Source organism: Mobula birostris, chromosome X (genome assembly GCF_030028105.1).
Source record: "Mobula birostris isolate sMobBir1 chromosome X, sMobBir1.hap1, whole genome shotgun sequence".
NCBI classification, from domain to species: domain Eukaryota; kingdom Metazoa; phylum Chordata; class Chondrichthyes; order Myliobatiformes; family Myliobatidae; genus Mobula; species Mobula birostris.
In genome coordinates, this window is record NC_092402.1 from 77,018,979 (window position 1) to 77,044,516 (window position 25,538).

Below are 25,538 nucleotides of genomic sequence, written 5' to 3' on the forward strand. Positions count from 1 at the left end.
CGTGCATTTTGCCTTGCTCTTTCTCTGTCGAGGTATTGTCGTTGAAAGCAGCCGTTGTTGTCTTCAGCAACTCTCACAATAATTACTCTGCCGCATATTCTCAAGTTGATCTTTCCTTTTTTCCTCTGTCTCTACCTCTCTCCTACTCCTCTGCCTGTTTTTGTCATTCTGGAGACGCACAGCCCTTTCATCCTTCGTCTCTTCATCTCTTCTACCATTTGTTCTTTCTCTCCGATCCTGGAGTCGTACGGCCCTGGCCTGATCGGATTCTGGTTCTCTCCTTCGTCTGTGCCTATTGTTGTCATTTTGGAGACGTGCATGCCTGTCCTCCTCTGTCTAATCTTCTCTCATCTTTTTTGTCCTGACTCTTTGATCCTAAAGTCATGCGGCCCTGGCCTCATCTGATTGTTGTTCTCTCCCTCCCCTTGCCGCTTCCCGACGACGTTTGGCATCATCTCTTGACCACAATGTCCCCCTTCACTTTCCACCCGGCATAATTAGGCTATCCATATATTTTTACCCTAATGCTTGATAACACCAAAGCCTCCAAGCTGCTGAGGCTGGCCGTGCGCATGCGTCATGGTGTAGCGTCCCGATTTCCATGGAAGGTGGAAGCGGCTCTGTGAGCATCATGAGGCGCTGCTGAGGCTGGCCGTGCACATGCGTCGGGCTGTGGCATCCCGATTTCCATGATGGCCGATCGGGTCTCGGGTAAAAGGCAGCCTGTTGATTTTTGGCGAATGAGCAATTTTATATGAATATATAATCCTGAAATATTTGCCTGCATTCTGTAAGTTAGCGCATTTTAATTCGATTTAGCTAAAAAAAGTGCCGCTGTAATGTACCGCTTGCTGTAATTGCAGGTCACAAACAGACAGACAGAGCATGAGAGTTTTAGTAGTATATGGATTAATGGGTAGAATGCGATGAAATTGTCCATTATTTGCCCAAGTTACTGCAATCACAAACAGAGTTTGATTTGTTTTGGGCCAAGACCCTTGTTCAGGACTGGAAAAGGAGGAGGAAGATGGGTCTCTGCCCGAAACGTCGACTGCTTAATCATTTCCATAGATGCTGTCCAAGTTACTGAGTTCCTCTAGTATTTTGTGTGTGTTGCCTTGGAATTCCAGCACCCTCAGAATTTCTCATTTATTAATACCCAATATATCTAAATGTATATAGCAAATAGTAAGGGTCCCAAGTACCTGTCTTTGTGATTCACCACTGATTACATATTTCAGGTCACAAAAACAACCCTCCACTGTCGCCCTCCAACTCCTAAACAATTTTGGATCCAATTAGCTTGGCTTGCAGGGACTCTCACCTTTTTGACTAGCCTTCCATGAGACTTTGTCAAATGCCTCACTAAAGTCCATGAAGATTACTACATCAACTGGACTGTCCTCACCTAAATATATAGCAACAATTGCTGAAATTTCCAAATTAGCTGGACAGGAATCCCCACCAAAGCACATGCTGACCCATTTTGATCAATCTGTCCTCCAAAGCATAGCTTGATTCTGTCCCTCAGAATCTTTTGCATCAACCTCCCCACCAGACCCACTGACCTGCAATTACTTGGCTTATCATTGCTACCCTTCTTGAATAAAGGAAGCATATTTGCTGTCCTCCAGTCTTCAGCACTTTAGCAGCGACCAATGAAATTTTAAACTTGTCAAGACCCCAGCTAAACTACTCTTACTTCCTACAGCAGCCTGTGATACATCTCATTGGGCCTTGAGAATTTATCCACCTCAACTTCTCCAAAGGCATTAATATCTCCTCCACTTTAAAGATAATGCATTCTGGAATATCATCATCTCCTTCCCCAAAATCTCTAGCTATGTCTTTCTTATTAATGAACACGGAGCAGAAATATTCATTCTTCCTGTATTGGTGAATCTTTTTCATTGACCAAGGAAGAGGAAATCTTATATTTGTGCAACTGAAGGTAGATTTGAACAGGTGTAAAGATTTGGAAACTACCGGGAATCCAGAGTTCAACAAATCAATCCAAGCCATTCAACAAGACTTCTGGTAAATACTCCTCTGTTTAATGGTTTAGATTCAAGATGCTACAGGTACAAAAATATAAACAATTACCTTATGGAAAATTTCCTAAGCTCAGTACATGAAAGAAATGTACATGATTCATTGACACAAACTCAAACCAGTATATAAAGACCCATGGATGCTTAAAAAAAAATTCAGGTCCATTTCTACTGAACATACTCTATGGTGGGTCTATAGCCCACAGTGTAAGAGGTGGAGATTCATTCACTCTCTGCAGAAGTGGATCTTACAAAAGGTTGAAACAGAATCTATAGAAGCCTTGAGGTTCTTTATGGCTTTCCCCAGAGGTGGCTTTTTTTTTATTTCAGGGGGCAATACCCACTGCTGATTTCGGAAGATACTTCGTTATAGAAAAACATGTTGCTGTGCTGTAAGCTGCAAATGAATCTCAGCGAGTAAAAATAAAAGACTAATAAAATTTTCTAGTTATTTCTCCTCGTCGCGCTGTGCTCTGTGTGACCATGCATGCAGATTAGCAGCCCACACAGGCACTGAGAACGGGCACTGCTCATTTCAACCAAGGTCCTTTTCTCTCTCCTTCAACTCCCCGTTGTGACTGCCTTTTCACTCTCACTCCCAGCCCTGCTACAATGTACAAAATAGTCACAAACACAGAGCACAGCAATTGTCTCTGCATATACGCCCAACTGAGTGTGCTGTTTTTAAAAAATGAATCCATCCCATTAAATCACAATGATCTATAGTCCTGATCAACACAATTGCTGTTATTTTACATATATAAGACATCTTGTGTTAAACATTTCCATCCTGGACTGCTGGGACGGATTATGCACTGCCGTCTATATACAATTGACCTCTTTGAGTGCAACATTGAAGCAACCAAGACCAAAATACAGATTATAACAAGTCTTTAGTTTATTCCAAGAATGCAGTGAATAAAGATGTTCTATGTCTCTAAAATTTCTTTAATTCTGTTTTTATGATACCCAGTCCAGTGAGGAATAACTCACTGAGAGTGAATGAATGGCAATGATCCTACACAACTGTTCTGGAAAGCTACGTGTGTGAAAATAAGCCACATTTTAACTGTTCTAAGCAGTCCGGCATTCAATTTCATGTGATGCAACTAGCAAAAAGAGTAAAATACTAGAAGCTAAACTTAAGGGGAAAATCCAGAGTTATCTATTATTCGCTAATTTATGTGAAAAGAAATTCAAAACAACCGAAAAAAATTACACAGGTCTTGCATCCTGCCAGGATCCAGACACCAAAAGGAAAGGTATCCCACATAATAATGAAGATCAGTGATTCTTTTGCAGCATCTTTACAGCTTCTCTTAATTTTAGTAAAAACATAAATGGTATTCTCACTAATTTAAAAACTAAGTTTGGAAAGAAATCAAGAACATTCAGCAAAGTGATAGAAAGTTGCAGAGTTGACAGAACAGAAAAAGTAAAACTAGTTTATTTTTTCATGCATGCAAATGACACTATATTGGACCCCAGTTACTCATTGTACTCAATGTATCCTGATCAGCAAATAAGATACAGCTCCTTTCACCTGATTTTTCCAATTCAGAGCTTTTTCTTTCCCTTCACAGGTTAATGCCATCTCCCATCAGTTTATTATCTTTCTTCTTTCACCGCCTTTGCTTCATGCCACAGTAGTATAGCGGTCGGTCCAACACTGTTACAGATTGGGGGGCGGGGGGGGGGGGTGTTCCAGAGTTTGGAGTTCAACTCCAGTGCTATTCTGTAAGGAGTCTGTGTCCTACACCTGTGGAATGCCTGGGTTTTCTCCGGGTGCTCCAATTTCCTCCCACAGTCCAAAGATGTACTGGGTAGGTTAATTGGTTATTTTTGCAAATTGTCCCACAATTAGGGTAGGGTTAAATCATGGCTGTTGGGGGTTGCTGGGGCGGCATAGCTCAAAGTGCTGGAAGGGCCTACTCCCTGCTGTACTGCAAAATAAATATTATATTGTTTTACCTGCCACTTATTTAAATCAACATTGGATGACCAAAAGCAAAAAATAAGATCTGGAGGAACTCAGTAGGTCAGGCAGCATCTGTGGCAGGAATGGACAGTCAACGTTTTAGGTTGAGACCCTTCATCTAGATCAGGGGTTCCCAACCTGGGGTCCACTGACCTCTTGTTTAATGGCATTGGTCCATGGCATAAAAAAAGTTGGGAACCCCCGATCCAGACTCTTCCCTCCAAAGATGCTGCCTGACCCATGACTTCCTCCAGCAGATTGTTTCCTTTCCTCCCGATTTCAGCACCTTGTTTTTACTATGGATGTCCAGTCACTATACACCTCCATCCCCCAGCAGGAAAGATTCCAGCATCTGCAGCTTCTTGTGTCTTCACCTAGTTTGGCACCAAGATTGCATCAGTTAGGTTAGATGGTTTTTTTAAAAAAAAATGAACAGGTTAAATAGATTGCGTGAGAGTATAGAGAGATGATAGAGGCTCACAGTTAACTGAAAAGTTATGATGTGAATGGGACAAAAACACAAATAGCTGTATGGGTTTGGTCGCAGCAGCCTCTCTGGGTCCAACAAAAGGTGCAAATGTTTGTCTTAAACATTTTTCTTGTGATTGGAAGACCCTGATGGACACTGGGAATATAAAAAAAACTGCAAGTTCGGTTGATTGGTGAGACTGACAGCAGGGTGCTATGTGGCCTCTGTTGTTGCACGGGCCAGGCCTTATGCTGTGGTGTTGCCGGTTACAGCCACCCAGGAGAGGAGGTGCCAGAGGTGATGTGGGACAGAAAAGAGGCACAGCAGGCACACTGGAATTTGTGCTGGCTTGGGAGCTGGCCCCTGCAGGCTGGCTTTCCCCTTGGTGCAGCTCTCTAGTCTTCCCTGCCTGGAAGACAAGCTGGATTGCCTTCAGCTGTAGCTCTGGCAGATGAGGAACTACTGCATGCTTGTTCATGCAGAAACGTGGCTCCAGGACAACATCCTATGCATCAACAATCCAAAAGCCAGGCTGCTCAGACAGTTGCGTTACTATGATTTTGTGAATATATATGCTATCGCAACTCTATGTGCTGTATGTCATTGTACGTACTGTTTTGCACCTTGGTCCTGAAGGAACAATTTCATTTAAGCAGCGCACACAAAATACTAGAGGAATGCAGCAGGTCAGGCAACATCTATGGAGAGGAATGAACAGTCAACATTTCAGGCCAAGACCTTCCATCAGGAGTTTTGCTGAAGAAGGGTCTCAGCCCGAAATGTCAACTGTTTACTCTTTTCAATGGATGCTGCCTGGCCTGCTGAGTTCCTCCAGTTCTTTGTGTGTGTTGCTTGGATTTCCAGCATCTTCAGACTTTCTCTTGACCTTGATAACTCTAGTTCTATTAATTCCCAATCTGGGCAAGTTGCTAACCAAGCAAACTGCAAAGGGATACTACACACATGATGATGAACATGCTGCTGTAATTTTTACCATTGATTGAATTTAGAATTTATTTAAATCTTACATCCTTCTCACAATGTGAGGGAGTAAAAATCTGTGTTTGACTCTGTTGCAATGTACAGACATGTGAATTTAAAAGTCTAATGGCATGTAAAAAGAAGCTGTCCTGTAGACTGTTGGTCCTGGCTTTAATGCTGTGGTAGAGTTTGCCAGATGGAAGCAGCTGAAACAGATCATGGTTGGGATGACTGGCGTCTCCGGTGATCTTTCAGACCTCCTTTCAGCACCTGCTGCTATAAATGTCCGCAATGGAGGGGAGTTCACATCCACAGATGCGCTGGGCTGTCCATACCACTCTCTGCAGTGCCCAGCGATGAAGGTTGGTGCAGTTCCCATACCAGGCAGTGATACAGCCAGATAGTATGCTCTCAATGGTGTCCCTGTAGAATGTCTACAGAGGATTTGTAGGATTTGGTGTCTCTGTAGGATTTCAGAGCCCATGCCAAACTCCTTCAGTCGCCTGAGGTGGAAGAGACTCTGGTATACTTTTTTGCCACAAAGCCAGTGTGTACAGTCCAGGTGATGTGTATACCAAGGAACTTGAAACTACTCACCCTCTCAACTGCAGACCCATTGATATTGATCGGGCCGAGCCTGCCTCCGTTCCTCTGGTAATCCACAATTAGCTTTTTTGTTTTTTGGACTGTGTCAGGGTGTCAACTTCTCCTCTGCAGGCCATCTCATCACCGGTAGAAATAAGGCCAATCAACGTCGTGCCATCTGTGAATTTGATCAGCAGATTGGAGTTGTGTGTAGCAGCACAATCGTGGGTGTAAAGGGAGTGGAGGAGGGGACTCAGGACAAAACTCTGAGGGGCACCTGTGTTGAGGGTCAGAGGTGAGGGACCCCATTCTTACTACCCGTTGGCGATCCAATAGGAAGCCCAGCTGCACAAGGCAGGGTACAAGCAGAGGTCTCTGAGCTTCCTGTCAAGTCTGGAGGAAATTATGGCGTTGAATGCTGAACTGTAGTCCAGGAACAGCATTCTAACACATGCATCCCTCTTCTCCAGGTGAGTGAGGGCAGTGTGTAGTGCTGTGGCTCTATCGTGCTCTGTGCCGTCATCGGTGGACCAGTTCCACTGGTAGGCAAATTGTAGGGGGTCCAGTGTGGGTGGTAGCATGCTGCAGATGTAGCCTCTAACCAGCCTCTCAAAGCATTTACTTATCATTGAGGTGAGTGCGACTGGACACCAATTGTTCTGTGCAATACTACTTTTTTCTGCATAGACTTAGAGTCTAAATTATGACACTATTTTTCAACTTTGACTCCTTTGCATTGTGGAAGGCCCCGGCAAAGTTAAGAGGAGAGCTGTTCAATGATAGCATGATTAAAAGTCCTAGTCATCATTATAATCATTGATATTTGATCACAAATTATTATTTGAATATCAACTACTTGTATATGCTGGATGGGCCCAACTTCTGTTGAATACCTTATCAGCAATTTCTTACCAGCAGTTGATAACTGCGGAGGAATTCTGAACAACTTCTCTCTTGTGTCTAGAAATCCTTCACTCCTGAAAAAAGGCTCAGTTCTTATTTTTAGTCTGTTTCTGAGTCCAGTGCTCCAATCAGCCTAAAAAGTTTCAATGAAAGTGGACGATCTGAACTTTGCAAGCGTTGAAATCTATTTGCCAGAGTTTTGTCTGAATCTTAACATTCCATCTTCCAGTTTCTCCAATGACTATTTAATGATGTTTCCTAATGGATCTCTGTGGAACTACTTCAGAGGCCATACCAGGCAAAGCTGTGATCTCTTGAGAGCGACTCGTCGACGAGGACTCTCTTTCAGGGACTCTGCTTTCACCTTTAATGTTCTGTGTGTTATTTGTTTGATTTGTTGTTTTTGTGCATTGGGTGTTTGACGGTCTTTGTTATGTGTGGTTTTTCTTTAAACTGGTTTATAGTATTTCTTTGTTTGTGGCTGCCTGCAGAAAGACAAATCTCAGGGTTGAATACTCTATACATTCTTTGATAATAAACATACTATGAACTTTGAAAGATTGCATCTGAAGTTCAAATTCAAGTTTAATTGTCATTCAACCATGTGCACAGCTATATGAAACCCTTCTTGTCCAGCCCTGTATCTTTTCAACCCACCTGGCTTCACCTATCATCTTCTAGCTATCCTCCTTCCCCTCCCTCCAACCTGTTTTATTCTGACATCTTCCCCTTTCCTTTCCAGCTCTCAGCCCGAAATGTCGACTGTTTATTCACTTCAATGTTGTGTGACTCTAAACGGTAACAAAGGAAAAATAAAATAATGGGGAACTTTATTTACAATGGCAAAAGCACAATTGAAAAGATTGCAATGCATGCAATTTATAATGTACATGTTCTGGTAACAGGAATAATAGCTTAGCTTTAGCCTATCACTCCTATTCGGGTTAAGGCCACCGACACAGTCTTTCAAATTGTCCCCAGGTGTAGCCCATCTTCTCCTTCCTCTCCCAGGGATGAGGTCTTTAGAGCTTCTGTTGGACTTTCCGTAGCACTGGGTTTTTAAATTGGATGGGGTTGCTACCTCATGCCCGACTCTCCACCTTTCTCAGCCAGGCTTAACTCTGTCATGGACGTGCCAACAGAATTAATATGGAGATGATATTTCCACATCTGAAATTTAGAACGCTTGTTAACAGATAGACCAACAATGGTGGGGAAAGATTAAAGAAGATGGGATATGATGCTGAGGCTTTACAAGGCACTGGCGAGGACTCACTGTGAGTATCGTGAACAGTTCTGGGCTCCTCATCTAAGAAAAGACGTGCTGGCATTGAAAAAGGTTCACGGATGATTTTGGGAATAAGGGTTATCATATGAGGAATGTTTGATGGCTCTGGGTCTGTCCTCGCTGGAATTTAGAAGGATGAGGGGGGATCTCATTGAAACCTTTCGAATGTTGAAAGGCCTAGACAGAGTAGACGTGGAAAGAATGTTTCCCATGGACGGGAGATTTTAAAACAGATACAGAGCAATGTCTTTAGCCAGAGGGTGGTGAAGTTGTGGAATTTGTTACCACAGGCAGTGTGGAGGCCAGGTTGTTGGGTGTACTTAAGGCAGAGCTTGATAGGTTCTTGATTGAACACGGCAAAGATTACGGGGAGAAGGCCAGGGAGTGGGGCTGAGGAGGGGGGAAATATAAGATCAGCTGGGATTGAATAGTAGAGTAGAGTCGATGGTCAAAATGGCCTAATTCTGCTCCCATGTCTAATGGTCTAAGATCAATGGGACAATTATTTTCCCCTCCCAAGAGTTATGGGACTGGAATACACTGCCAGGAAAAGTGGTAAAGGCAGAAGATGGAGAAATACAGGTGGATAGGATTAATTTAGGTTGACAATGGTTGCCACTGACATTGTGGGGTGAAGGAACTTTTTCGGTACATTAGTTAGCAGTAAACACAAACAAAACCAAAGTTAACAGCGAGAATTCAAGTGACTTTTCAAGAGCTCAGTTACCCAGTGAAAGGATTATTGGTTTCAAGAACACTCTTTAGAGTTCCAGTATTTTTTCTTGCAGTTTTATTTAGCTTTACATTGATAAAACCTGTGTGTACAAACCTATCCACTGACCTATAATTAACTGCACTTTGCCAGACGCCTGATTTTACTTGCAAGATTAAACCATTCATTAAATCCAAAAAAAACAGACTTTCAAGTTTCAGTACTTCACAGAAGGTGAACCTTTTATTTATTTAAAAAGCAACATGAAATGTGCAATTTGTTTTGATATAGTTACTACTAGAGTTGCTAAAAATATAATTTATTTTAAAAACTACTGAAAACTTGACGCAAGTTCAAAGTCTGTCTAAAGTGCATATCGGTGAGGTCAACATCGGGTGGAGTGACCTGAAAACTGTACCAGCAATATTTGCGTCTCAGTAAATTGCTTGGAGGATAACACAATTTTGCAGGCTCCACATCTGCTCTGTGTAGAGTTTAGAGTTCCATAACCACCCTCACTGCATTTTCAATCATTCACTTTAAATACACCTGTACAGATGCCACAGGGGATCAGAGGGATTTCTGACTGCAGCAAACTTTCTGTGAAAGAACCATTAATGTGGCAATTATTATGCATAGAACAGCATTTAGGGTGAGACAAAAGACAGCACAGATGCTGAAATCTAGAGGAAAAACAAAACACAGGAAGAACTTAGCAGGTCAAGCAGCAACCATGGAGGCAAAAGGTGCCGACATTTACAGCATTCAGCATTTAAAACAGGGGTTCTCAACCTGGGGTCACAGACCCCTCAGTTAATGGTAAGGCTCCATAGCATAAAAATGGTTGGGAACCCCTGGCTTAAAAGCAGTTAGCTTCAGAAGCAAGAGACTCAAAGAAAGATAGAGGGTGGGTGTATGACACACATGGAAAGAAATGTTTTGAAATTCTTTGCCAAATACAACTCAAACAGCCACCCACTTGAATTCTACTTCCCATTCCGACACGCCAGTCCATGGCCTCTGTCTCCTGCCACGAAGGGGCCACACTCAAGCTAGAGGAGCAACACCTTGTATTCTGTCTGGGTAGCTTCCAATCTGATGGCATGAACATCGATTTCTCGAACTTCCGGTAATTGCTCCCACCATTCCTGTTTCCCTCTCTCACCTCATCTCCTTATTTGCCATCACCTCCCTCTGGTGCTTCCCCCACCACCCTTTCCATGGTCTTCTACCCTGTCCCATCAGATTCCCCTTTTCCAGTCCTTTATCTCTTTCATCAATCAACTTCCCAACTCTTACTTCAACCCTCCACCCTCCCAGTTTCATCTCATATGCCACCTTGTACTTCTTCCTCCCCTCCCCCACCTGACTTCTGTCCTTTCTTTTCAGTCCTGAAGGGTCTCAGCCCAAAACGTTGACTGTTTACTCTTTTCCATAAATACCTGGTGAGCGAGAGAGAGCGAGAGCACGAGTGAGTGAGTGAGTGAGTGAGTGAGCGCGCGTGTGCTTGGATTTCCAGCATCTGCAGATTTTCTCTTGTTTGTGTTGCAACTCAAATATTGACCTGTAATCTCTTTTGGAATACCATATCATGCATTGCTACTTGAAACCAATTTACAGGTTAGAGAAACAAAGAAAATATGCTTTCTTAAGACTGAATTGCCAGAAACTTCAAACACACTTTGTCATTTCAATCTCCTTTGCTCTTCAAGGCCTAGTGCTGAATCAGACTGCGAACATGGCACTTCCATTTGACTTTGAGCTGTGCATTTACTTCCAGATCCTGAGTATCACTCATCTCTGCCCCTTTTTGCTAAAACCCTCACCATGTTTATGTCACCTCTTTTGTGGGCTTTTCCAATGTTCACTCAGTTGTCCTTCCGTATTCCAAATCTGTTTCTTCTGAGAATCTCTATCTTATACAAAAATAAATCTAATTCCAAAACACCCATCGTAACCACACTGAAATTCACAGACTTTCTGGCCCAATTAAAGATAAATATGTATTGAAGTGTGGCCTTACCTTTACTCTTTTCATTCTAATACTGATGTTTAGGCTTTAGCTTATCTGCACTCAAAGCTCTGAAGTTCCATCCAAGCTTTTGAGGGCTCTCGTTTTCTGGTGACGTAGGTGGCTAATTGGCCCATAAAGTCCATGCTGGCTCTCTGAACAACCCACTCAATACCCCACTACATTCTCTCTCACACAGGCTTATTAATATCACAGTTCTCTACTCTTACCACCCACTTCCACTAGAGGCAACTTTGAGGCCAATTAACCTATCAATCTCCGCAGCTCCCATGTTCCATTAAAGTATTCCTTAAAATCCAGCTTTGTGGCTGAACTTCACTCAGCTCTCAAATATTTCCCTCCTTCACACCACGATCTATTTTTATTGACTGATTTTCGGCATGGACTAAAAGGGCTGAGATGACCTGTTTCCGTGCTGTAATTGTTATATGGTTCTATGGTTATATGATTGCACCTCTTAGTGCCTGGGGCCAGTGGCTTGCCATGTACAAAGTGCTACATTACAGCAAACAATTATCGTGATGCAGCATCACAAATACAATTACTTGAGATGAACATACAATTTTGATCCTCAGGCTATTTTATTCATGGACATCCATACTGCTTGATTCATTTGAAGCCAATGGATGCTGATGTAGTCCAGGTGTAAGATAGTGTTTTCAACCCTCATGGAAACACACAGCCACATTTGAAATGACCTGTACTGCATTAAAACAGTCCTGACAATTACCCAATATTAGGGCTCTGCACTGAAGTGATCCGTCTTATGAGAAAAGCAATTAGTGTTGTCGGGCTTTGGCAGCTTGTGGGGTTTGAGCCTATGTATCTCTCCCTATCTTTTAGTCTATCCACGTAAATGGACATAGAGGACGGGCAAGGTGAGTTAGTAAGGCTATTTTCAGAAGTTACTTGCACATGCTAATGCTTGAAAATTGAGAGGTGAATACATGTAGAAGCCTAGTTGAGCAGTCATAACTGTTGGAAAGTGAACAAGCAAATGGGCACTGTCAGTTCACAATAAGCAGAGGACAAATCTTGGTCTTCAAGAAATGGGGAAATACTCAGAGGTGGAATAGACTCAATGGGCTTAAAAGTCTTTGAGTACTTTGCAAGTCAAAGTATATGGTTGGAAAAATTCAAATATTGTATATTATTCATGTAGGTGTTCACTGATTCCTTTGCTGGGAGGTGAAATCGCCTAGTCTTCACATTTTTTAACCCTGCATTTGGAAAGGTGAATGAGGGTGTCCAACGGCTTGCTATACTCGGTTTTCTGCTGTTCCCTCATGGACAAAAGTCAAAGTTTGCCACCTCCTCTGTACAGCACAGTGCATCTGCAATAATGCCCCATGTGTTTCTGCCAAATTGCTATTTTGGAAAATCAGTCTTTTATCTCACCAGACCCTCATAACACATTTCAACTCAGATTTCTGGATGACTGCTAAGGTTGCAGTGGTACCGCAAAAGAATCCACCAGGAGTGGAAATGCCTTACTGCTGCTCATCTGTACAGATTCTGATCACAGAACCACTGCAAAATCACTTGAATCGAATGAAGTTCTCCTCTGTGAATGCTAAGAAAGCCTTGCGTGCAGTGCAGCTAGATGTAATGAAACTACCTCAGTTGTATCACCCTGTAACAATCAATACTTGGCACCAACTTGCGGCCTAAAGTAGAGAACTCTATTGAAGGCAAAAAAGGTAGTCATTAAATCCTTATTCGCCTTAAAAGGCGAACAAACAAAGCTTGATATAATCATTTGAAGTTAGCTTTGGTAATGCTTCACAGTTCATATAAACAAGGTTTTCCAGAAGCAGCTGTGGAAAGAATTAGAGAAGTTGAAGTGTAGCGAGTCAATACAATAACCTCCAACCATGGAATCTTAACAGCTGAGTTCTAAGAGAACGTGATGTGAACATAAGAACATAAGAAATTAGAGCTGGAGTTGGTCATCTGGCCTATAGAGCCTGCTCCACATTCAATAAGATCTTGGCTCTGTCTGGCCATGGACTCAGCTCCATCTATCTGCCTTTTTCCCCATTACCCTTAACTCTACGACTATGCAAACATCTATCTGGGTCTTAAATATGCATAGTGAGGTAGTCTCTACTGCTTCCTTGGGCAAAGAATCCCACAGACTCACTACTCTCCGGGAAATGCACTTCCTTCTCATCTCCATCCTAAGTCTATTCCACTGAATCTTGAGTCTATGCCTCCCAGTTTTTGTCTCACCTACCAATCCCAGGTGACTCAATTTCAATTAGTCAGGGCATGAAGGGCTATGGGAGAAGGCGGGAGATTGGGGCTGAGAGGGAATTGGATAGGCCATGATGAAATGGTGGAGCAGACTCAATGGCCAGATGGGTCTATACTGCTCCTATATCTTATGGTCTCAGTCCATGTCTGCCTTCTACACCTGATGATTCTCACACTGAAAGCTCCCAGGTCAATGAGCTGAATGACAAATGTTCTGAAGAATAACCAAGCTTGAACGATTTCCAAAAAAAAAAGCATTTATGGCAAACTGCTTAAAGACAGAATTTGGAAAAAAAAAGCAAGAGTGCTTTTTGTAAGCAACTGGTTTGCATGAGATAAACTGCAAAACCAGTGTTTTCTTAGACAAAATAACAGAAGGTTCCTTTGTTTTTTTCAAGAATAATTAATTAAGTCACAGCAAAAAGCTGTTTTAATTAGAGTCCAAACAGTAGCTGAGGTAAGCTAATGTGCTGGCTATGTTTCCCATTGGAAATGCACATTTGACAGATATGTATCACATTTACCAATATTATCAGCACTATATCATAAAATCTAATGTACATACCATACACCTGCGTATAAGTCAACACCCACACATCCTGGGATATTCAATTTTACAACATATTTCTCCAAAAAATTGTCACCATTTCAGAGATCTCACTGTCCACAATTGAGAACAGCAACACTTTGAAAATTGTAAACAAGTGCACACTAAGAAAAATTTACGTCAGCTCAAATATTGAATTTATTTGAATTCATATTGATTCAATTATCTGTAGCTCCCACAGAAATTAACATCATTACACAGCCATAATTGTCCGTGAGAGTCAGCCACATTGGTGGGTGTAGAGTCACATGTCAGATTGGGGAAAAAAATGGCATTTTCTTTCCTGAAGGACATGAGTGAACTAGATATGGTAACAATAACCATAACTCAGATTATTAAAACTAAGATACATTTGTTTTAATTTAAATACACCCACATTTTACAGCACGGTTCAAACCCTTGGTTCTTGAAAGTTGTCATAGCTGGGTGAGTATGGGGATAAGCTCCCACTACCTATTAAATGTGCTGAATGCCATGCATCTCAAATAGCCTCTGACAACCAAGTCCAGCTCCTAGCTTTCATGTGTGGCTTAACTACTAAGCCTAGCAGAACTGTTTCCACTGATTGGAGAAGGGGTAAATGCAGGTTACTGGTGTATTAAAACCATTTGCTTTGGGCAGAAGGGACTCGTCAGCCGTGGTTGACGGCTTGTCTAGAAGGAAAACTCCGATCTCAAACCTCTGCTGCCTTGCAGCTATAGGCATTCATGGGGAAAACTTCAGGAGTAAACCCAAATCATCTGGAGCTGGAGCCCCTATGGTAGCCCTACATTGAGTTCAATGCTGACTAGCAGCTCCTGCAACACCACTGCTGCCAAACTCAGTCTCTGCCATTCACTTGGATTCATCAGCTGCATGGAGAGGGGGAGCTTGATGCATAGGCAACAGCTTGCTCTCCATATCATATTGCCCTGGCTTGTGTAGACATCTATGATGCAACATTCATGGTCGACCCTGACCAATGGAGGACCTAATTTAATCAAACTTATGGCTCTGTAGCAATGTTTGCAGAACTCTAGCTGTTGTTCCAGCATCTTAACCCTTCCACAAATGGACCAGTTTGGAATTTCCATACTTATCAGCAGAGTAAGCAAGCATCCAAGGATTCATTTGTTGAGGTAGCAGGACTTCACTCAAGGTTGCATACAGTTTTAAAGATGCAGAACATCCATATATCCATTTCATCCAAAAAAGATACTAATACATTTTTTAAAAACTGTTACATAGATAATAGTCTGAAAACCTCAACTGTTCTGCAGCATCCAAAACAACAAATGCATAAAATAACACACATAGTTCAATTATCTTAAGTGATGTTTTAACTTACATGAGGAGATGACTTTTTCAAGAGGACCAACAGTGCTTGAAGTACTAGGTTGGAGAAGCGTGGGCCAATAGGGACATAATCTGAAATTAAAGAACAACATTTTTCTCATTTATAGCTCTGTGATCATGCCCTCAACTCATTGCTGTTTTGACTCAACATTTTAATTCACTACTCCTTATGGAATGCAAGGACAATAATATTACAGAGGAAATAGTGCAACTAAGTAAAACTACCCAAATTTTGAGCAGCAGCTAATCAATGATTGGAAGAGTGAGAGGAGGTAGCTCACTCAGGTTCACCGGTTTAGTATGTAAGGCATCAATTTGCGGCTTTGAGCAGCGGCAAACAGCGACCCAAAGTGCAAGGTGATGTAGCTCACTTAGGGTCACTGATTGAGTACATAAAGCATCGATTTGCGGCTGTTTGATGTTTTGAACAGTGGCCAGTGATCTAAACAGTGAGAAGATATAGCTCACTCAGGTTCATAAACTGAGTACACAAGGCATTAATTCACAGCAGTTTGGTCTTTTGAGCAGCAGCAATCAGCGATTGGAAGAGTGAGAAGATGTAGCTCACTCAGGTTTACCAATTGAGTACATAAGGCATCGACTTGCGGCAGTTTGGTGTTTTGAGCAGCGGCCAACCAGCAACTCGAAGAGTGAAGACATAGCTCACTCAGATTTACCAACTGAGTACATAAGGCATTGATTTGCGGCAGTTTGGTGTTTTGAGCAGCGGCAAACAGCGACCAGAAGAGTGAGAAGATGCAGCTCACTTGGCTTGACCGATTGAGTACACATTCTGGTATTTTGAGCAGTGGCCAATCAGCGATCAAGATTGTTTGGCAAGAATAAATTAAAATACGGCAGGAGCAAGCAGAGCAGCCATCGTTGGAGCAGCCTTTGTTGGATTGAACAGTGTTAGAGTGGGGATTTTGAGACTTCAGCCCTTCAAGACTTCAGCAAGGAGGGGCTTCAGTGAGAGAAAGTGAAAAAACTGTTGGTAGATTTTCCTCCTTTATATTTAACAAACAGTAGGAATGTCAAGCAAGGAGATCTCCAGTGTCCCTGAAAACTTCATCTGCAAGAAGTGCAATTTCTAACACTCCATGTTAAGGAGTCAGAGCTGGATGAACTCTGGATCATTCAGGAGGCTCAGGAGGGGATAGATGGGACATTGAGAGGTAACTACATGCAAGGTGCAGGACACAAGAGACTGGGAGACAGTCAGAAAGGGGAAAGTAATTTAGGAACCAGTGCAGAGCACACCTGAGGCCATCCCCCTCAGCAACAGGTACATATATCACTTTGGTTATTGTTGGGGGGGGCGGGGGTGTTGGCCTAACAGAGGAAAGTCACTGTGGTTGGGTCTCTGGACCTGAATCAGCCTCTGTGACTCAGAAGGGAAGTGGGTAGAAGAGGCACACTTTGGTGATAGGGGATTTGTTTGTTAGTTAGGGGAACAAAAAGGGGATTATGTGGATGAGAATGAGATTCCTGAATAGCATGATGGTGCCAGGGTCTGGGATATCTCAGAATGACTCCTTAGCATTTTTAAGTGGGAGGGTGAACAGCCAGAGGTCGTGGTCCATGTTAGTTCCAATGATATGGGTAGGAAGAGTGATGATATTCTGCAAAGGGAGTTCAGCGCTAAGTTAGGGGCAGGACCCCCAGGGCTGTGATCTCAGGACTACTACTCGTGCCAAGTGCTAGTGAGGCCAGAAATAGAGAGATCATACAGCTTAACATGTGACTAAGGAGTTGGTGTAGGAGGGAGGGCATTATATTTTTGGATCATTGGGCTCTCTTCCAGGGAAGGTGGGAGCTGTACAGAAAAGATGGTTTGCCCCTGAAATGGAGAGGAACTAATAAAGGTGGAAAGGTTTTTAGAGCTGCATGGTGGGGTTCAAGCTAGAGTTACCAGGGGGGAGGGGAGAGAACTAGACTACCATAACAGTTAGTGGAGACAGATGTTGGTAAGACCTCAAAGTCAGGAATCATAAGGTTCAGCATGGTGTGACTAATGTCCTGAGCTACATAAGTTTCAATGCAAGTATTGTATGAAAGCCAGATTAGCTCAGGGCATGGATCAAACATGGAATTATGATATTATAGCCATTAGTGAGACTTGGTTGCAGGAGGGGCAGGACTGGCAGCTCAGCCTTCCGGGGTTCCGCTGATTTGGATGTGATAGAGAGGGTGGGATGGCGTATTACTAGTCAGGGAAAATGTCACAGACTAGTGAAGCTTTATATGTTGAAATGAGGAATAAGAAAGTACGACCATGTTAATGGAGCTATATTACAGACCACCTAACAGTCCACAGGATTAGAGGAACAAATTTGTAGACAGATTGCAGACTGCTGCAAGAAACACAAGGTTGTTATAGTAACTGATTTTAATTTTCCACATATTGACTGGGACTCCCATACTGTAAAAGGACTAAACGGGATAGGGTTTGTCAAATGTGTACAGGAAAGTTTCCTTAATCAGTAAAAGAAGTCCCAATGAGAGAGTGTGCAATACTTGATCTGCTATTAGGGAATGAGACAGGACAGGTGACAGAAGTTGTGTAGGGGAACACTTTGCATCTAGTGACTACAATGCCATTAATTTCAAAGTAAGTATGGAAAAAAATAGGGCTGGTCTGTGGGTTGAGATTCTAAATTGGAGAAGGGCCAATTTTGATTATATCAAAAAGGATCTGTAAGTGTGGATTGGGACAAGCTGTTTCTGGCAAAGGTGTTCTTGGTAAATGGGAGGCCTTCAAAAGTGAAAATTTGAGTGTACAAAGCTTGTATGTGCTCATCAGAATAAATGGTAAAGATAACAGGTTTAGGTAACTTTGATTTTCAAGAGATATTGAGGTCCATTTTTTTAAAAAAAGGGCATAGCAGGTATAGGCAGGTAGGAACAAATGAGGTGCTTGTGAAGTACAGAAATGCAAAAGAACACTCAACTAAATCAGGAGGGCTAAAAGGCTTGAGGTTGCCCGAGCGACAAGGTGAAGGAGAACCCCAAGGGATTCTACAGATATGTTAAGAGCAAAAGGATTGCATGGGACAAAACTGGTCCTCTGGAGGATCAGAATGGGAATCTATGCATGGAGCCAAAAGAGATGGGGGAGATCTCAAATGGATTTTTCTGCATCTGTATTTCGTCAGGAGACGGACATAAAGTATATAGAAGCGTGGCAAAGCAGCAGTGAGGTCATGGACCCTATACTGATTACAGAGGATGTGGTGTTTGCTGTCTTGAGGCAAATTAGTGTGGATAAATCCCCAGAGCTTGACAAGGTCTATCCTAGGACCCTACGGGAGGCAAGTGCAGAAATCACAAGGGCCCTAGCAGAGATACTTAAATCATCCATAGCGACAAATGAGGCACTGGAGGATTGCTAATGTAGTTCCACTGCTTAAGAAAGGCTCTAAAAAGAAACCACGAAATTATAAGCTGGTGAGTAGCGGGGAATTTTTGGAAGGTATTTTAAGGGACTGGATATGAGTATTTGGATAGACATGGACTGATTAGGTGTAGCCAGCATGGCTTTATGCATGACAGGTTGTGTCTAACAAACCTTAGAGGTTTTTTTTGAAGAAGTTACCAGAAAAGATGATGAAGGCAAGGCAATTGATGCTCTCTATTTGGACTCTAGCAAAACATCTGACAAGGCCCCACATGGGAGGTTGGTCGGTCAAAAAAGTTTAGTCACTTGGCATTCAAGATGAGGTAGTAAATTAGATTAGGTATCGGTTTTGTGAGAGAAGCTGGAGGGTGGTAGTAGAGGGCTGTCTCTTTGACTGGAATCCTGTGACTAGTAGTGTGCCACAGGGATCGGCGTTGGGTCCATTGTTGCATGTTATCTATATCGACCTGGACGATAGTGTGGTTAACTGACTCAGCAAAATTGCAGATGACACCAAGATTGGAGGTGTAGTGGACAGCGAGGAAGGCTACCAGAGCTTGCAGGAGGATCTGGACCAGCTGGAAAAATGGCAGATGAAATTTAATGCAGACAAGTGTGAAGTGTTGTACTTTGGTAGGACCAACCAGGGCAAGTATTACACAGTGAACAGTAGGGCACTAGGAGTGCAGTAGAACAAAGGGATCTGGGAATACAGGTCCATAATTGAAAGCGGTGGAACAACAGATAGATAGGGTCGTAAAGAATCTTTTGGCATATTGACCTTCATAAGTCAATGCATTATGTACAGGAGATGGGACGTTATGTTGAAGTTTTAGAAGACATTGGTGAGGCCTTATTTAGAATACTGTGTGTGGTTTTAGTCACCTACCTCCAGGAAAAATGTAAGTGAGGTTTAAAGAGTACAGAGAGAATTTACAAGGATGTTGCCAGGACTGGAGAACCTGAGTTAGAAGGAAATATTGAATAGGTTAGGACTTTATTCCTTGGAACGTAGAAGACTGAGAGGAGATTTGATAGAGGTATACAAAAGTATGAGAGGTGTAGATATAGGGTAAATGCAAGTAGGCTTTTTCCACTGAGATTGGGTAGGACGACAAGAGGTCATGGGTTAAGGATGAAAGGTGAAAAGTTTAAGGGGAATGTGAGGGGTAACATCTTCTCTCAGAGGGTGGTGAAAGTGTGGAATGCAAGCTCGATTTCAACATTTAAGAGAAGTTTGGATAGGTACATGGATGGTAGTGGTATGGATTGCTATGGTCCAGGTGCAGACTGCTGGGAGTAGGCAGTTCAAGTGGTTCAGCATGGACTAGATGGGCTAAAGGGCCTGTTTCTGTGCTTTTATTTTCTATGACTCTAAATAAAATGGTCTTGTATTTACTCAGATTAACTGGAGCTGGAGTGGGTATTTGTTTCTTTGCGTTACACTTTAGAAAGTTTGTTAGAACCCGAGAGTGATTTAACAGAATGGCAATAGCGATGCTGGGCTTCAATTTGTAGTTAAACTGCTTTTGTTTCCCTGAGGACAAGGTTAGGAAGATTTCAGAAGAGCCAAAGTCATGAATTACTTCCAGTTGCAGAGTGTCAGATACCAGGGAGAAGGTTTAAGCCAAGTGACAAAAGAGGTGATATAAGAAAGCATTAAAAAAACATTGATTCTTGCCAGTTGGAGTTCACTACAAGAAATGGTGCTAGAAATAGATTCAATCATAATATGCAGAAAATATATGGATAAATATTATGAGGGAAGCAAATTTCAATTGCCAAAGAAGAGGAGCAATGTGTGGACAAATTGGAAAGCTCCAGCAGAGATGACAGTAGCAAGATCAAACAGCCTCCTCCAGTGCTGAATAATTCTATGATTCAATGGCTCAAAGTACTTATCCTTCATTTGTTGGTGATGTCAAGTGAGTACAATGATAATGGGTTCCAATGGTCAGATGACACAAAATAAACTGGGACTTATCCAGTGTTTTGAGAAAATGATGTTCTGTGATCCTGCATGCAGACATGCTCACAAACATCACAGGTTTTAAATATAGCATTATGTCTTAGTCCATACTTCCTGCTAACATAGCTACCTCTAAGATAGTGTATTTATACTAAGTAGCATTGGTATCCAGGCAAAATGTTCTCTGATTTACAAAGAACATTTGGATATCATAACCTAATTAGATCTGGGATTTGGCTTGAATGGTAAAAGTTCTTTGCAGTTTGCTCACATATTAAAACAAGCAACTATGAACAGAACAGATACTGACTAAAAAAGTATTTAATTCCACTGATCCTGTCCTTTCTTATTCTGATAGAAATAGTTAGAATGTAGCAATTTAGAACCTACTCCAACATTGCACTGCCCAAAGACACCAAGTGGTCATACAGTCCAGAATTAATTCAGTATGGAGTCAGGATGCAGACTATCTGACCAGAAGGATCATCCTGTCTGAAGAGAATAACCTGTGTACTTGTCTGAAGTTGCAACACTTCTTCACATTTTAGAGCTCTTCGTAATGCTTCCACTTATAGTCCATGGTTGCTGGGTATAACTGTACAGATATTTGCCAAATATCACTCAGTTGATTGATAAAGGAAATGCCTTTCAGCTTTTGGCCCATGTCATCGCTTTCAAACAGTCATCCAACTCATTCTAAATCTTTACCACTGAAGCACTACAAATTTGCAAGGTTTTGATTAAAGTACATGTTAAATTCCACATTAAATTTATATACTAAATCTGCTTTCACATTCTTTGACACAGTTTATTCCAGATCACATTATAGGGGGGATAAAAAAGCTCCTGTTCTCCTGCCAGGATTTAGCATGGATTAAATTAGTGACTAAGTCACACTTATGGCTCAGGTAGATCTCAAGTGATCTAATGTTACCTGGAGAGAAACCATAGCCTCCAGTTGTGGGATGAAAGTAGTGCCTGATGCATAAGTCATCAAATTTGTTATACGGTTTTAGGACTGAATATTCAAAATGGCAAAGAAAAATAATTGTAGAAAAAAATCTTCTGTGCACAGAATTAAAAATCATTAGAATTTTGTGTCATATACATTACTGTGCAAAAGTTAGATATAGATGGAGCTATGGTGACGAATTTTATGTACTACAATGTACTGCTCCCACAGGGTAAAAAAACAAAATTCATGACATTTGTGAGTGATGACAAACCTGATGCTAATATGGGTCTCTATTGTGGACTGAGAGTAGGAATGCAGCAGGGAGAGGGGAATCATGGTTGGGGAAAAGGGGAATGGAGGGGTGGGAACATGAAGTGCCAGAGAGCTGGGTGTGTCTACATCCATGCCACCCCCCCACCCAAGCATTCCTTCTCTACCACCTGTCCCACATCCTACTCACAGCGCTTCACCCTTGCCATTCCCAACATCCTTTGCTTCCAGCAGATTTAAACTCGCTCTCTGCTCCACATTGACAAACATTGTACTGTGCAAAAGTCTTAGGCAACCTAGCTATATCTAAATACAAGGACTTTTACACAGTAGTGTAATATGTTCATGCATCAACTCAGTTTAACAGACAAGCAGTGAAAGCTAAAGTATGTACTTTGAATCCTTGGACAGGTAGGTCTGTGACTGTTTTAAAATTAATTTCATTGCTTTGTGCTGCCAATGAATGCTTTGATTTCAATAATTCAGCATATGGGATGGGATGGGACTCCAACTTGTCTCATACAGGCAGTTTATGCAATTTCATTAAGCACAAAGTCCAGCTATGAATTACGTGAGTGGCACTGGAAGCTTCAGAGAAATGATTAAGAGATTCCAGAGAAAGAGACTTCATTCACCACACTATCCTAACTAGACCTTTCAAATTTTACTCAGAGAACTAAAGGTTGTAGCTATAAGGTATCTATAGCTGATTTGAACTGCTGCAGTGCAATCACCTTTGGTCAGTGGATGAGGAGAGAGAAAAAACAAAAGCATGATCAGTAGTGGTTCCTATTGGTGATCCAACTGACATTGAACAATTTGGCTCCTTCACAGAACTTTAGGATAGAGACAAACTCCTGGTTGCATGCCAAAAAAGAGGAGCAAATTTCTGCAACCAAGGAGATGATATGACTGAGCTGTGGATGAGCTCAGTCAGGGAAGGTGTTGCATTCCACATGATTCCAAAGGCAAAATGGTAAAAGAAAGAAAATTGCATCTAAATCACTATCTGATTACCTCTGCTGCAAAGTAACTCACTCTGGAACTGATATGTTGGAACTTGAGTCAGATGGGATGTGTAACAATTGCTGATAATGATCAGAGACCATCAACCAACTCACACAATCATTGCAGCAGAAACCATTTAGCCTATCGAGTTTGTGTTAGCTCTGCAAACAATCCAGCAGCCTTAGCTCCTGCTCTTTTCCCATGTGCCTATTCATTTCCAGTTTGAAAGCTCCAATCAACACCCTCCATTACCCTGCCACCTCAAATGGTGAATACAAAACGAATGGAAATGAAATTCCCCAATGTAACTGAGGAAGACTAATCTGACAAGTACAAGTTTATAAAGTGGTTCCTTGGGTTAATCACAAAGTCTGTGCTCAGTGTATAGAACAGCCAAGTGACTGGGGTTGTCATGATGCATCTCAAGCTTACCCAACAAGCGCTCAATGTCATCAACCACAACGCAGCTCAGTTGTGACTTGTATGCATCCTCGAAAATCTGTCAACAGAAATTAATAGATTATTAACCAGTTCATCAGGTGGGCTTGTAGTAGCACATCTGTTTTTGTAAATGGAGAGCTTGCACACAAATGTACGCCAAGTCTTGGGTTTCAAACTCCTCAAAATTTCTTTTTGTACAGTATGATTCAGCCAAATGGAGGTGCACTGAATAATATCTGGCAAACATTCCTAAAATCACAAAGAATCTGCAAGAATTTAAAATTTTCCCCATAAGTTCACCAAGTTCTACTCTAGTATCTTCATCAGATGTCAAGAGCTTTCTACATTTATTTCTACCATCAAAATAGTACAACATACCAGAACACCAGTATTACAGCCCAGAGGGAGATTATTCAGTTTAATACTGGGTGCCTGATCTGCAAAATAGCTACCTGCTTGGTCCCTACCTTATATCCTTTCAAAGTTTTCCTTCAACACTATTTATTACCCCACATTTGAAACTATGTAATGAATGTTGCTTTCATCCCTGTTTCTTGTTGACCATTCCACATGCAAGTGAATCTGCATCAACATTCCTCTTAATGTTACAGTTATCCATTCAGCAAAGAGTGTTATTTGATCACTGCTCTATCCAACACTAGTTGCTTCATCTCACCTTTATATTCTTATATCACTCCTGTAATTACTGAGTTCCCCTTTAAATAAATCATCCATTATTTACTTCACTCATGTGATAGACCGAAAACGGGGTAATAACAAAGGCAGTGGCAACAATAGATGCAGAATTTACTGATTTAAAAATAAGAAATCATTGTCAACATATCAAATCACAAAACTTGTCTACAAGGAAAAGGCAAGCCACTAAATCTGTGAAAAGGCAAACTTAATGCAAACAGCTAAAGTCAGAAATGGGTGAAGGGAACAGTTTTCACAATGCTCCCAACTTCTTTCTTAAGCATTATATGAAAGGGCAGATAAAAACCCAACGAACTCTTGAAGGTTATCCAAATAGCCGGTCTATAGTGGTACCTTGCCTGGCACTCAGGATGCATTGCCAGGAATGAGGGCACTAATGGAATCAGCACTGATTAACCATTAAGTTATCATGTAGAGACAGGCATTACTAAAAACCTGACAGAAACCCCTGCTCTCCTCACTTTCCTCAGTAAACAGCTCAACAGTCAGCTTGGGACAACAGGGAGACAGCATCACACCCAACTGGAGGTGACAGTAGAGTCTGTCCACACATGGAAAAGGCTTTACCAGTCTTCAGCAATACGGGTGGTCAGGGTCCAGCCCTGAATCTCACCTCAGCGCAGAAATGGCACACCACTCATCCAGCCTCACAGGCAGCCTTCCCACACTGAACCTTGGGCTACTTATTGTAGGCGCAGTTACAAAGTGCAGGGATTTACAACATGTAGTAATGGGGAAAGCAGGAGTTTAGCAAATCTATGCTGTCCATTGGTCTAATTGATCCACTATTGGATCTTGATATTTCAAAACTGATCATTTTTTTGTAAGTTCCAATACATTCAGCAGAAGTAGTATATTATTCCCTTTGAAGTATTTAGGCATTTTAATTGATTTACTAATAGTTTAATTCCTTCAGAACATTATTATTATTGAGCCGAAACAACCAACACCTATTGGTCTGCTGACAACCAATCCAAGGCTGACTTTCACTGATTGATCATTTAACCTGACAACATCTCTGATGTTCTTGGATAAACTGCTTAAATAATCGTGCTTTGGATGAACTATTGGAGGTTCTTTGTAGCTGCGTGATTTTATGTTCTGGCTTAGTTCCATCTCCTAGTTTTTGGTCTCATCAGTAGTTACAGGCAAGCAAACACAAGTTGACAATGAGTTGCTGTATTATGTTAAGATGGTATTTCCAGCAGAAGACTTGCACACAATTCTACTACAGCAGCAAGCTCAATTTGAGGCAGCATGACTGAAGTTAATCGAAACTTTCACCAGCAGGTTATCAGCAAGTCCAACAACATCAGTGGCAAACACTGAACAGAGCTCATGTGAATCAGTCATTGTGTCCATTACCAACTTCCAGTTTGACGCCATTTCAGGAATTATGTTTAAATCCTGGGTCAAACGTTATAAAGACATCTTCTGGGTTGAGTTCACCCATAAAGATGACTCATGGACACACTTATGTAAAAACACTTTGCTTCAAAGACTGGGTACTACTGAACATGAGTGTTATTTCAACTTCTTTATGCCCAAGAACCCGCGTGACCTATCATTTGACGAAACTGTCCA

The 25,538-nt window shown here is 41.8% G+C and overlaps 1 protein-coding gene across 3 annotated transcripts in view; it reads right to left on the reverse strand.

Moving 5' to 3' along the window:
• Positions 1-25,538, reverse strand: part of LOC140191537 (vesicle-fusing ATPase) — a 292,320-nt gene that overhangs the window by 69,628 nt on the left and 197,154 nt on the right. For 2 of the 3 annotated variants that reach the window (XM_072248989.1, XM_072248987.1), the window contains exons 16-17: positions 23,229-23,295; positions 15,190-15,269 (exon numbers count right to left, since the gene is read on the reverse strand). In XM_072248989.1, coding sequence (XP_072105090.1) covers positions 15,190-15,269; positions 23,229-23,295 — 147 coding nt within the window. The remainder of the gene's footprint in view (positions 1-15,189; positions 15,270-23,228; positions 23,296-25,538) is intronic. The other variant, XM_072248990.1, reaches the window with a different exon arrangement.